Raw genomic sequence first — 11166 nt, forward strand, 5'->3', positions numbered from 1 at the left:
ACATCACGCCACCTGAATATTTTTTTCCAAGGCCTCCTTTGCTGCCAGTTTGTGGTATTTCTTACCTGCTGGTTCCTTTAAGGTTGATCCCAAAAGGCAGAAACTGTCCACCACTTCAATGGTCAAATATACATCTTAGGAGTGGTTTAATATCTTTGATGACTCGACACGTGGAAAATGTCACTTAATGTAACCTTTGTCATGAGCTCTCAGGAGGGTCCAAGTGATGAAACCCAAAAGCCACTAGGTACGTGTGAAGGAAGCGATGCACCTGCCTCTACCTAGGTGTAAAAGCAACACCTGGATCTACACAAAGGCATCCCGATCAGCTTCTCCCCCTCAATGTATCCTCTCGGGCATCCGTTTCTACAGATTGAAACAGGGTATCCCCATTAGAGAAAGGACGACTTTGTGGCAAGGAATCCAGTTAAAATGTAATCGGGAGGCCCTCTCCTCTCTTCCACCTGCCGGGGCTGGATTCAGACGTGCAAAGGAGGGAGGGCCGGGCCACACACGTGCGGGAGTTTCCTTCTGGCTTCCCTGTAGCGGGATCCTGGCTCAGATGAAGGAGAAGCAAGTCTGAAACAGGATCCCCTCGGCAGATTCCTTCCGGAGAGTTTAGGGAAGAGAGAGAGAGAGAGATTTTTCTGGGGTCACACGACGCTAAGCCACCAATCGTAGCTTAAGACCAAAGCTACCGTTACGCAGCGCAGCGCGTCCTCTGGAAGGATCCAGACCCGGGGGCGAAATCCGCGGGGAAATTAAGGCACCGGCGGCGACAGGCGGGCAGCAACGGAGTCCCCGGCCGAGGGGTCCCCGCGGGCTCCCAGACCGGGGCCTGCCGCCTCCTCTGGCCGACCAGAGCGCCGGAACCCGCCGCCGCCGCCGCCGCTCCTTGGCTTCTTCCCCGGAGGGAACGGGCCCCCGGGGAGCGCGGCCCGCAAGAGAGCGACCCGCCCGGGCTCCGCCGGTTCAGCCCCTCCGTCCGTCCGTCCGTCCGGCGCCTCGTCGGGCGAGGGCAGCGCTGGGCGGCTCCGGCGCGCGTCCCCGCGCCTCCCGCGCCCCCTTTCAAGCCGGCGGGGCGGGCGCGAGCATCGGCGAGCGTTGCGGCGGGGCGGCGCCCACTCCCCGGGCCAATGGCGCGCCGCCTCCGTTTAAATAGACGAGCCGTGTCAATCAGCCGCCTCCCTTCCATCGCCATATTGGGCAGGGGGGCCGGAGAAGGCGCGCGCCCTCCCTCCCTCCCTCCGCCGCCGCCGCCGCCGCGCTCGGGCTCCTTCCTGCCCGCCGGAGCGCCGGCTCGGCTTCTGCCGCCCGCCGCCCGGAGCAACGCAGCTCCCGCCGCCGCCGCCGCCGCCTCCCCGCCGGGCTCGGCCGTCCGTCCGTCCGTCCGTCGCTCGCCTCGCCTGGCCTCTCCTGGGCGGCCCCAGAGCTGCGGAGAGCGCTCCTCGGTGGCCCCGCTGCCCGCCCGGCCGCCCCGAGCGCGGCTTATGCGAGGCCCGGCCCCGCAGGGCTGCTGCGCGCGGTCCGCCCGGGAAGCGCCGCCTCGCCCGGCTCCGGCTTGGGAAAGGCCGCCCGCCGCCCTCGGCCCGAGCGGGACGCCCCGCCGCTCCCCCGCCGCCGCCGCCGCCCCGCCAGCGCCCGGCCGGCCCATGTCGAAGGTGCGCGTCTCGAGCGGGAGCCCGACGCTGGAGCGGACGGAGGGCCGTCCGGCGGAGGCGCCCAAGCCCTCGGCCTGCCGCTGCCTCTTCGGCGCCGTCGACCACCCGGGGCTGGCGCGCGAGTGGCGGGCGCAGAGCCGGCAGCTGGAGGAGGCCGGCCGCCGCCGCTGGAACTTCGACTTTCGCCGCGGGCAGCCCCTGGAGGGCCGCTTCGAGTGGCGGGCGCTGGACCGGGCGGCGCTGCCCGACTTCTACAGCCGCCCGCCGCGGCTCGGCGGGGCCCGACGGCCCGACGGCCCCCAGCGCCGCCCGGAGCTCAGCGCCGCCCGCTCGCCGCCCGGGGGAATTCGCTGCGCGCAGGGAGCGGCGGCGGCGGAGCCCCAGCCGGAGCCCCAGCAGGACGGGGCCGCCCCGGCCCGAGGGAGCGCCGGCCCGAGGAAGCGCCCCGCCGCCGACGGTAAGACGCCGTCCCCGCCGCCCGGAAGGCGGCCGCCGCCTCTTCGCCACCCCGAGGCTCCGTCCGGCCGAGCGTCCCGGGGGCGGGGGGCAGCCCTTTCCCCGGCTTGTCCGACCTTTCCCTGGCTCCCGCGGGGCGCCCGAGGCGGGGTTGCCTGGGAGCGAAGGCCGGCCCGTTTGGGGCCCTTGGCCGCCGGGGCAGCGGCCCCGCGATCTGCCTCTCCGGGGCGGGCAGGGAGCCAAGCGAGAGCCCCTTCCCAGACCCCCCCCCCCCGGTGGCCGGCCGGCCGGCCGCTTTCACCCGCCGGAACCCGATCTTTTTACCGGGTTTTCTTTATTTGCATCCCGCCCTTATATTATTTTCACCAATAACCCAAGCGGGCAAACATACTTTCCTCCTACTTTCCCCACAACAACAACAACAACAACCCTGTGAAGTGGGCTGGCTTGGCTCCGGGATCCCTTAACCCAGAGGTCCCCCATCCTTTTGGGCACCAGGGACCAGTCGCTTGGAGAGAGGCTTTTCCGTCGACCGGAGGGCGCTTTGCTTGCTTGTGCCGGCCAGTTGATGGTGGGCCCGGGACCGGTGGGGGGCCCGGGGGTTGGGGACCCCTCCCTTAACCCACTGCTTTTCTCCGCTGGCTCTCAAAACAGGCCTAATTTCAGATACTCCTCAGCGTGAGAGGCTTCTCTTTCGATTCTGATGTTCTTATCCTTGGTCCGAATGCGCGGCATGTTTTGGAGATGGTTCCAGAACTGCCTTCCAAAGTGATGCTGTTTTCCTGCCCTCCTTCAGCACCTAACCAATTGCCAGGATAAATCTTTTTTAATATCCTCCTTCCTCATTTCCCCCCTCCCCCCCCCAATCCTCCCCTCAGATTCCTCTCCTCAAAGCAAAAGAGCCAACACAGCTGAAGAAATTTCTCCAGATCCTCCTGAAGACCCACTGGTGGCCAGCTCCGAGGAACAGACGCCGAAGAAGAAGCAGCAGCCCAGTCCAAAGCGGTGCCAGACGTAAATGGGTGGTTTGTAGAGGTGGGTTTGCTGCTTAGAAGGAAACGCTTCCTCAGCTGGTTTATTTTGTATCCGTTCAAGTCGGTCCTTGCAATTTCTTTGGCTGAGGTATGGAGTTTTATGCGATTTATTTTTTTAAGCTGTCAAATTCAAGCTTACTCATAAGTTAAGAAGTGGCTTTTAGGAGAAAATGAGCGGTAATTCTACTATAGGGGATAAACTCGTGTTTGCTGGACACGATGGCTTTTACTTCAGAATGCATTTGCCTAGGATATAGCGCAGTGTTTTGTTTTTTTTAGCAAGGTGGCAACGTAGACTTTGTTAAAGTTTTCTTTACTTTTTCATCTGTCTTTGGGGGAAAAATGAAATGATTAAAGCCCATGCACAAAAAAAGGCTTTTAAAAATAAAAATTCTTTTTTTCCCCTCTTAACTGCTCTGCATTGTAAACAATTGGTAGGTCGTTTGAAATGTCGAGGTTCTGTTCTGTCTAAAGATAAAGCTTTTGTGGAGTTTGGTGGAAATGAATAGCAAACAACATATTTGGACTGTATTCTTAGTGGCGGTAAATGGAACAGCTCAAAAGCAGCAGAATCTCTTAATTAAGGACAGGCATTCTGGACAGACTTTTCCATAGCAGGAATGGTGTAAGAATCTTGGCAGATCTGACTTTCAAATTAATAAAATGAGCGTTCGGCTTGGAAGTAGATGCTCGCGATGCCGTTGGGATGAGCGAGGACACGTGTTCACATTAACTACTACTAACTGTTTACTTGAACATTTGAAAGGGAAATGAAAGCTTTTGGGTGGACCAATCACAGGAGAGAAGGGGGGAGGGAGGGAGGGCAAAGTGAGGGTTGGTATCTGTCTCTTCAACACCTCCCAGAAAATAACAGGATAGCACAAAATTTAGCCCCGTCTCACTACGTCTAAGCAGTTTCCTATTTGTGGGTAATTCTGTCAGCTTTCACTCTGAAATCTGATTGGGGCAGATTAACTGAATCCCTCCTCAGTCAAGAAGTGTGTTATGAAATCGTTGTTGGTGGAGTTGTCTTGTTTTTGTCTGATGAGATTATAAAAGAGAGAGAGAGAGAGAACCAAAAAGATTGGCTGTTGGCAGAATGCAACGTATTTAGAAGAATTTCTGCAGCAGGCTAGGGTTAGTTAATGCTAATCTTGGTTAGAGTTGTGGCTCAAAAGGGTTGAGTACTCGATTATTTACATTATTGTATTTTGCCTCTCTGTGTGTGTGCATACCTTGACTAATTGGGGAAACAAATCAAGCCATTTGTGTGTGTGTAGCGATGAAAATGGCAGAATCTGCAGGTTTTCTGAAAAGCCAAAAACTTTCTTTTAACTTAGGATTCTAAAAGTTGGCATAACAGAAACCAGACTTGACTGGTGGGCTGACTCTAAAGCTGCCTGTCAGTTGATGATTAGAGCCAGTTTGGTCTAGTGGTGAGAGCCCCAGGCTAGAAATTGGGAGATTGTGAGTTCTAGTCCTGCCTCAGGCAGGAAAGCCAGCTGGGTGACTCTGGGCCTGTCCCCTCTTTCCACCCACCCAACCTCGCAGGATTGTTGTGAGGAAAATAAGTATCTACTGTACATAAATAATAAATTTAAAAAGTGTTAACTGTAGATCCACAGAATGTTTTGACAGATTTTGTTTGTGTTTGTATATTTGCTTATTTATACATGTGTTTGTGAACTGCCTAGAATTACTTAGGTGAGATGGATGTTGTAGACATTTGATAAATAAAAGCATCAGAGACTTGTGCATCTCACGCAACTCTGTGATGTTCTAATAACAACAAAACAAGGAATTGGAGCCCTCAGCAATTGATACCTTTTCTCTTCCTCCCTTTCAGAATTAAGAATATTCGTTTCCTTGGATTGGGAGGAGGCAAATGAAGCTAGGAAGATCCAGCGCTTGCATTCATATATGCACCTGTACATGTATGAATAAATGAATGAAAGAAAACATATCACTGATTCTCCGAGGGATGGGGAACGCGTTAAAGCACTGAAAAGGAAAAAAAAATATCTGCAATGGAATAACACTAAACTGGGCCGTCTTAAAAGGGCCTGCCTCTTAAAGCAATGGATGTAGCATTCTGCAATTAGGTTTTTCCTCATTTGCTTCTTTGTACTACCTGTGTAAATAGTTTTTACATTATGTAGCACATAAATCTTTCTCCCCTCCTGGGGGAAGGGAGTTTTTGTTTGTTTTGTGAAGGGGTGGAGCTAATGAAAGGTGATGGGTTCAAAATCTGCTTCCAAGCCCCAGGGTGAAGCAGATGTGTTTATTAAAGGAATATTGCCCTCCTTTTGTGTGTGTGTGTGAAAATCCAAAATAATAATTTGGCATTTAATCATTGTCCCAGCAGGTTAATGAATCTGCTGGTGAAATTTATGTGTCAAGGACACAATCTGGGAAGTGTTTGCCTGTTCTGACCTCGCTGGAAGAGACGGGCGGGCGCTTTGGGGAAATACCTGATTTCTGAGAGGTTGTGCGATGCTTTGAGATCACAGGGCAGAGTTTTGTGTGGGAGGCCCAGTTAGTTCCCTCTGGAGCTGCAAAAGAGGAACTCTTTTTAAGGGGCATTTTGTCATAGGTTTTTTTTTCCCCTGGCCTCCTTACTTTTTTTAAAAGTCCTGCCCAACAACATACAACGTAGAGGAGAAATTAATAAATTCTTGGAAGTCCAGACTCTTATTTGCTCACTTTTCCGGCCTTCGTTAAGTGAGTAAATGAAAAGGAAACAGTATTTTTTACATTTTCTAGGTGGTTTTTTTTTTTTTGGAAAAAAAAAGTTTTGAAATGTACCTGTGTACATAACTTGTAAAGACACTGAGAAATTATACTAACTTATTTATGTTAAAAAAAGATTTTTTAATCTAGAAGATATTTTCCCAGAAAGCCAAAGTGGCACGTGGTTTTTGTGCATTTGTAAATGCTCTATTTGGTAGGGGATTTTTTTTTGTTGCTGTTGTTAGCCTCTGCGGGGAGTTTGTTTTGTTAATTAATATGGCTGTGCTTAAATGATTGCAGACTGAGCCAGTTCAATTTTTTTGTGTAATGTGCAGAAAAGAAAAAAAAACAAAACCCAGTTGCCAAGTGATACTGTTTTACATCAAGCAATCAATAAAGACGACTGCCATATATAAACATATAAGCTGTCTTTGTGTGTTTTATAAAACCTGTTGGAACAATTTGCCTGCTTTCCAAATATTTAAAGGTAATCCTTGATTTATGGCCACAAATGAGCCCAAAATTTCCACGGCTAAAGAAAAAAAGTTAAGTCAGCTCTGTCCCATTTTACCACCTTTTTTGCCACAGTGGCGAGAATCACTGCAGCTGTTAAACCAACAATGTGGTTGTTAACTGAATCTGGCTTCCCCACTGACTTTGGTTGTTGCCAAAGGGGATCAAATGACCCCGTGACTGTCATAAATATAAGCCAGTTGCCAAGCATCTGAGTTTGGATTAACTGACCATGGGGGGGTGCTGTGAAGGTGGTTTTAAGTGTGAAAAATTACTCATTGTAATTTTGAATGGTCACCAAATGAATGGTTGTAAGTTGAAAACTACCTGTACATGTACAGGTAGCCCTCAGCTATGACTTTTTCCAAGCTAAAGTCTAGAGCACGGGTGCAGAACCTTTTATGACTTGTGGACTTCAACTCCCAGAATTCCTGAGCCAGCCAGAGGTGGGGAACCTCGGCTCTTTTATGACTTGTGGACTTCAACTCCCAGAATCCCTGAGCCAGCATCTGCCTAGGGCAGGGGTAGGCAACCTTGGCTCTTTTACGACTCATGGACTTCAACTCCCAGAATTCCTGAGCCAGCATGGCTCAGCTTGGAAACCGCTCCCTTTCCCCTCAGCATGGCTGGCTCAGGAATTCTGGGAGTTGAAGTCCACGAGTCACAAAAGAGCCAAGGTTGCCTACCCGTGGCCTAGGGCTGGCTGAGGAATTCTGGGAGCTGAAGTCCACAAGTCTTAAAAGTTATTAAGGTTGCAGATCCCTAGACTAGCCCCTTCAAAGTATCTTTGGTATTCTTTCTGATCCAACTTCCCAGAATATTGTTCAATTTCTACATCAGTCAATGAATTATAAGTTTATTCACACAACTACCCCCCCCCCCCCGCAAATTTAGTTATAAGGACTTGAGGGAAGCAAGACCATTTGCCCCCTGAGCTAGTGGATGTTCAGTAATTTGTATCCTGCCTTGTTTTTACAAACAATATAAACAAGGTAGCAAATATACTTAGTACTACTCCTTCCCACTGGAATTCACAGTCTCCTGGTTTATAGCCCGGTGCCTTGACCACTGCATATCAAGGACATTCACATCTAGAGTTTTGTTTAAACCTAATCAGGATTCAGGGAGGTCAGACGCACAGAAACGGCTCTGGAAGAAACAACACACTTGTAGCAGTTCATTTCCAAATAAGTTGCCCAGATGCCTAACCAGTATTGTTATTTTGTGTGCCTGTGTGCTGAAGTTGCAATTTATAAACGTGCCCCACTTCGGAAATAATTTCACACCCCAAAATGTCAACTTTACCGCAAAAAAAGCATGGAGGCTCAAGAAGAGAAATGTGGATTGAAGGAGCATTTTGCACCTGTAGGCAATACACAATCTCGCTGGGCCTTTCTCCCCCCCCCCCCCGCTTCAGAGAGAGAGAGAGAGAGGAACTTCCTGTTTTGGAAATACAACAAAGCCTAACAAAGACAAGCAGCAAAGCTATTCTTACCGTTTGCTTCTCTGTATTATTATTATTTTTTTGAACCCCAAGTGAAGGAAACTGCAACTCCGGCTTTCTAAAGAGATTGACTGCAGCGGAGAGAAACCAGAGAGACGGAAAAGTCAAGCCTAAGAGAGAAATCCCGTCGCTTCCGTCTCCATAGCCCCGTTCATAGCTTTTTGCCTGTCAATCACCACAAATTGCAACCTTCAGGCTGCTCCCTAACTTCACCCCGACTTCTTATCCCAGAGGTCTGGGGGTGGGGGGGACTCTGCTAGGCGGACCCCGATAAAAGGCCACATCAATAACTTTGAAAGATCACCCTGCCTCCCTTTTGCAGAGGTTTGTTGTTGTGGTTTTTTTTAGGGCCCAGCCAGGACAGTTGCCTTCTCCCATTTCTCTCCCTTGGCTGCTTTTTACCCACGCAAAAGTGTGTGTGTGTGTGTGTGTGAAAGTCCAGTTGGAGAACACTTTTGGCTTTGATCGGAAGGTACAAATCTTGAACCGGGCGGCGCTCGGAAAGTCGTCTTCTTTTGAAGCCTGCAGGTAGAAAGGCAACCCAGCGCTTCTGCAGTGATCTCACCCTGGACTTTTGCTTCAGTTTACAGGAGAGAGAGAGAGAGAGAGAGAGAGAGAGAAAGAGAGGGAGGGAGGGAGGGAGAGAGCGAGAGAGAGAGAGAGAGAGAGAGAGAGAGAGAGCGCACATGCGTACTTGCACAGGTATGATACACCTTTAATTGTCGCGTTACGTAAAATGCAAAGAAAGAAAACAAACCGCCACACACACACACACACACACACACCCGCCTGCCAAGAGTTCAAGGAACAGGCTGGGCTTCCGGACTGGTTCAGCGATGGCCTCCCCCACCCGCCCCCCTTGAAAGCCTGAAATGGTTCAGTCCACCCCAGCCCCTCCCTTCGGATCGCCTCTGTGATTCACCTGCGGGTGTGCAGTTGTGTTGCACGCAGGGAAGGGAGCACAAGCCCCCAACACCCCCCCCCTCCCCAAGGCCTTGCCTTCTGGGCGTCAAATGCCAACAGCATCCAGATCAGAATTTGCTGGGTGAGAGCATTTCCACACACACCCCCACCCCCAACCTTGGAGCTTTGGGGGGGGGAATCAATGCCGGTGGCCATTCCTTGGCTGAGCTCCGAAACGGAAGCCGAATTAGATTCGAGTAGGAGACCATTTAGAACCTGTGGCCCCGAAGGCTGGATAGGGAAGCTTGGAATAGAATAATAGAACAGAACAGAACAGAACACAAAGCTGGAAGGGACCTTGGAGGTCTTCTAGTCCTGCCTCCCCCCCTCCCCCCCCCCTCAAGCAGGAGAACTTATACCATCTCAGACAAGTGACAGTCCAGGAGTCTGCAATCTTGACAACTTTAAGACTTTAAGCTATGCTGGCTGAGGAATTCTGGGAGCTGAAGTCCACAAGTCTTAAAAGTTGTCAAGGTTGCAGACCCCTGCTCTAGCCTCTTCTTAAAAACCAGGTTTTCTTCTACATGTGTGAAAGGGACTGAAGGATAAATAAATTCACTTATCCTTGAGGCCTCTCTACTGAGTTGCAAACATTTTCACTTTTCATTTCGGCAAAAGTGGGGACACCTTGAGGATCTCTAAGGGCCCCTGAGCTGCTGCTGTGCCCCACGGCTGAAAAAAATAGCATCAAACCTTTCCATCCGTCTGCGATGGGATACACGCAGTGGTTGGGTTGGCTGGCCCAACAAAACAAGCCAAGATTTATTGAATTAGTTCAACTGTGCACATTGGTCTTGGTCTTTATGACACCGAGATACCACCCACGAGCAACTGACCCTGGGTGTCTTCACCAACACAGGTAACCAGACTTAATATATTGCATGTGCCCATGTTCAGGCCTACATTGTGGTGACAGGGAAGCAGACGGCACCTACATCTCTGTATCTCCTCCCTTGTTGTGTTTGTGGATTTCCATCTAGCAACTTTGCTTTAAGGGGACTCCTGATCTTGCCCCTGGCTGCTTTGACCAACTGGGATACTCTTTTGCCAATAAAATCACTCCAACCCAGTGCAGCCTTATCTCCAAACAGCAGAGTCTTCATGGTGACTAAACCCTGGTTTTTTTGTATTATCTGGGACTCCTTTGGCCTGTGATTTTTTTTGAGGAAAACAATGGGATGATGTCTTGTTTCTCCTATTACTTGTTCTTTGGACTTCTGCCTGGCCTGGCTCCTGAGTGAGCGCATGGGGCGGGGGAGAGGCAGGGCGACTTGGCCATTGTGGCTTTTTCTTGACATGACAGGGATTATGTGGTTACGCTGTCCTCAGGTGTCCCCCTAGGGCTAGGCTATTATCGTGTCACTGTTGTTTATTATGCTTGCTCTGATGGATTTAATCCTCTGTTCACTGCCTTGATGACTGCTTGGATTTGGTTGGACATGCCATCACATCATCGTGCTGGCCCAGTGGATAGAATGCAGTATTGTAGGCTGACTCTGCCCACTGTCAGCAGTTCGATTCTCACCGGCTCAAGGCTGACTTAGCCTTCCGTCCTTCCAAGGTTGGTAAAATGAGGACCCAGATTGTTGGGGGAAATATAGGCTGACTCTGTAAAACCGCTTAGCGAGGGCTGTAAAGCACTGTGAAGCGGTATATAAGTCTAACTGCTATTGCTAAGTCGGAAGGAAGGAAGGAAGGAAGGAAGGAAGGAAGGAAGGAAGGAAGGAAGGAAGGAAGGAAGGAAGGAAGGAAGGGTAGGGAGAGCTGTGGTGGCACAGTGGTTGGAATGCAATATTGCAGGCTGACTCTGCCCACTGCCAGCAGTTCGATCCTGACCAGTTCAAGGCTGACTCAGCCTTCTGACCTTCCGAGGTTGGTAAAATGAGTACCCAGATTGTTGGGGGCAATATGGTGACTCTGTAAAACCGCTTAAAGAGGGCTGTCAAGCACTGTGAAGCGGTATATAAGTCTAAGGGCTATTGCTATTATGGGAAAGTAATCAACCAGCAGCCTTAAAAGAAGTTGTGGCATGTCCCCTTCAGAAGAGGGATTCAACAGTATTGGATAACCCTTACCTCTCTCCAACCTTTCAGCACCCAGAAGTGGATTATTGGACTGCTTCTACTCTGGGGTCAGGAACAGAATGGGTCAGTTGCTCTCCTGGATGAACTGTTTGCTTGTTTGTTATTTTATCGATTTATACAGCCACTCATCTGACAACGGTGACTCTGGGCGGTGCACATAGGATTAAAACCAACAAAACTAGCATAATAAACAATAGTGACACAATAATAGCACAGGGGCA

At 50.8% G+C, this 11166-nt stretch overlaps 1 protein-coding gene across 2 annotated transcripts; it reads left to right on the forward strand.

The window, feature by feature from the left end:
• The first annotated feature begins 1132 nt into the window (after positions 1-1132).
• CDKN1B (cyclin dependent kinase inhibitor 1B) lies at positions 1133-6305 on the forward strand. 2 transcript variants are annotated; one of them, XR_014026779.1, is made up of 3 exons: positions 1133-2118; positions 2996-3239; positions 4998-6305. XR_014026779.1 is itself a non-coding variant. In XM_081330276.1 (3 exons), exons 1-2 carry the CDS (start codon positions 1137-1139, stop codon positions 3133-3135), a joined length of 1122 nt encoding a protein of 373 aa, XP_081186402.1. In that variant the 5' UTR covers positions 1133-1136; the 3' UTR covers positions 3136-3152; positions 4998-6305. The 2 variants fall into 2 exon arrangements, 1 of the variants encoding a protein (XP_081186402.1); XM_081330276.1 differs by having other exon boundaries at positions 2996-3152.
• The last annotated feature ends 4861 nt before the right edge of the window (positions 6306-11166 follow it).

The sequence above is a fragment of the Vipera berus genome (assembly GCF_964194415.1).
Source record: "Vipera berus genome assembly, chromosome: 6".
NCBI lineage: Eukaryota > Metazoa > Chordata > Lepidosauria > Squamata > Viperidae > Vipera > Vipera berus.

Excerpts from the sequence above, each read along its gene's own strand:
- CDKN1B (XM_081330276.1), top strand. The coding sequence starts at position 1,137 with ATGGCGCGCCGCCTCCGTTTAAATAGACGAGCCGTGTCAATCAGCCGC. Across the intron at positions 2,119-2,995 it reads GAAGCGCCCCGCCGCCGACG|ATTCCTCTCCTCAAAGCAAA; the intron begins GTAAGACGCCGT and ends TCCTCCCCTCAG.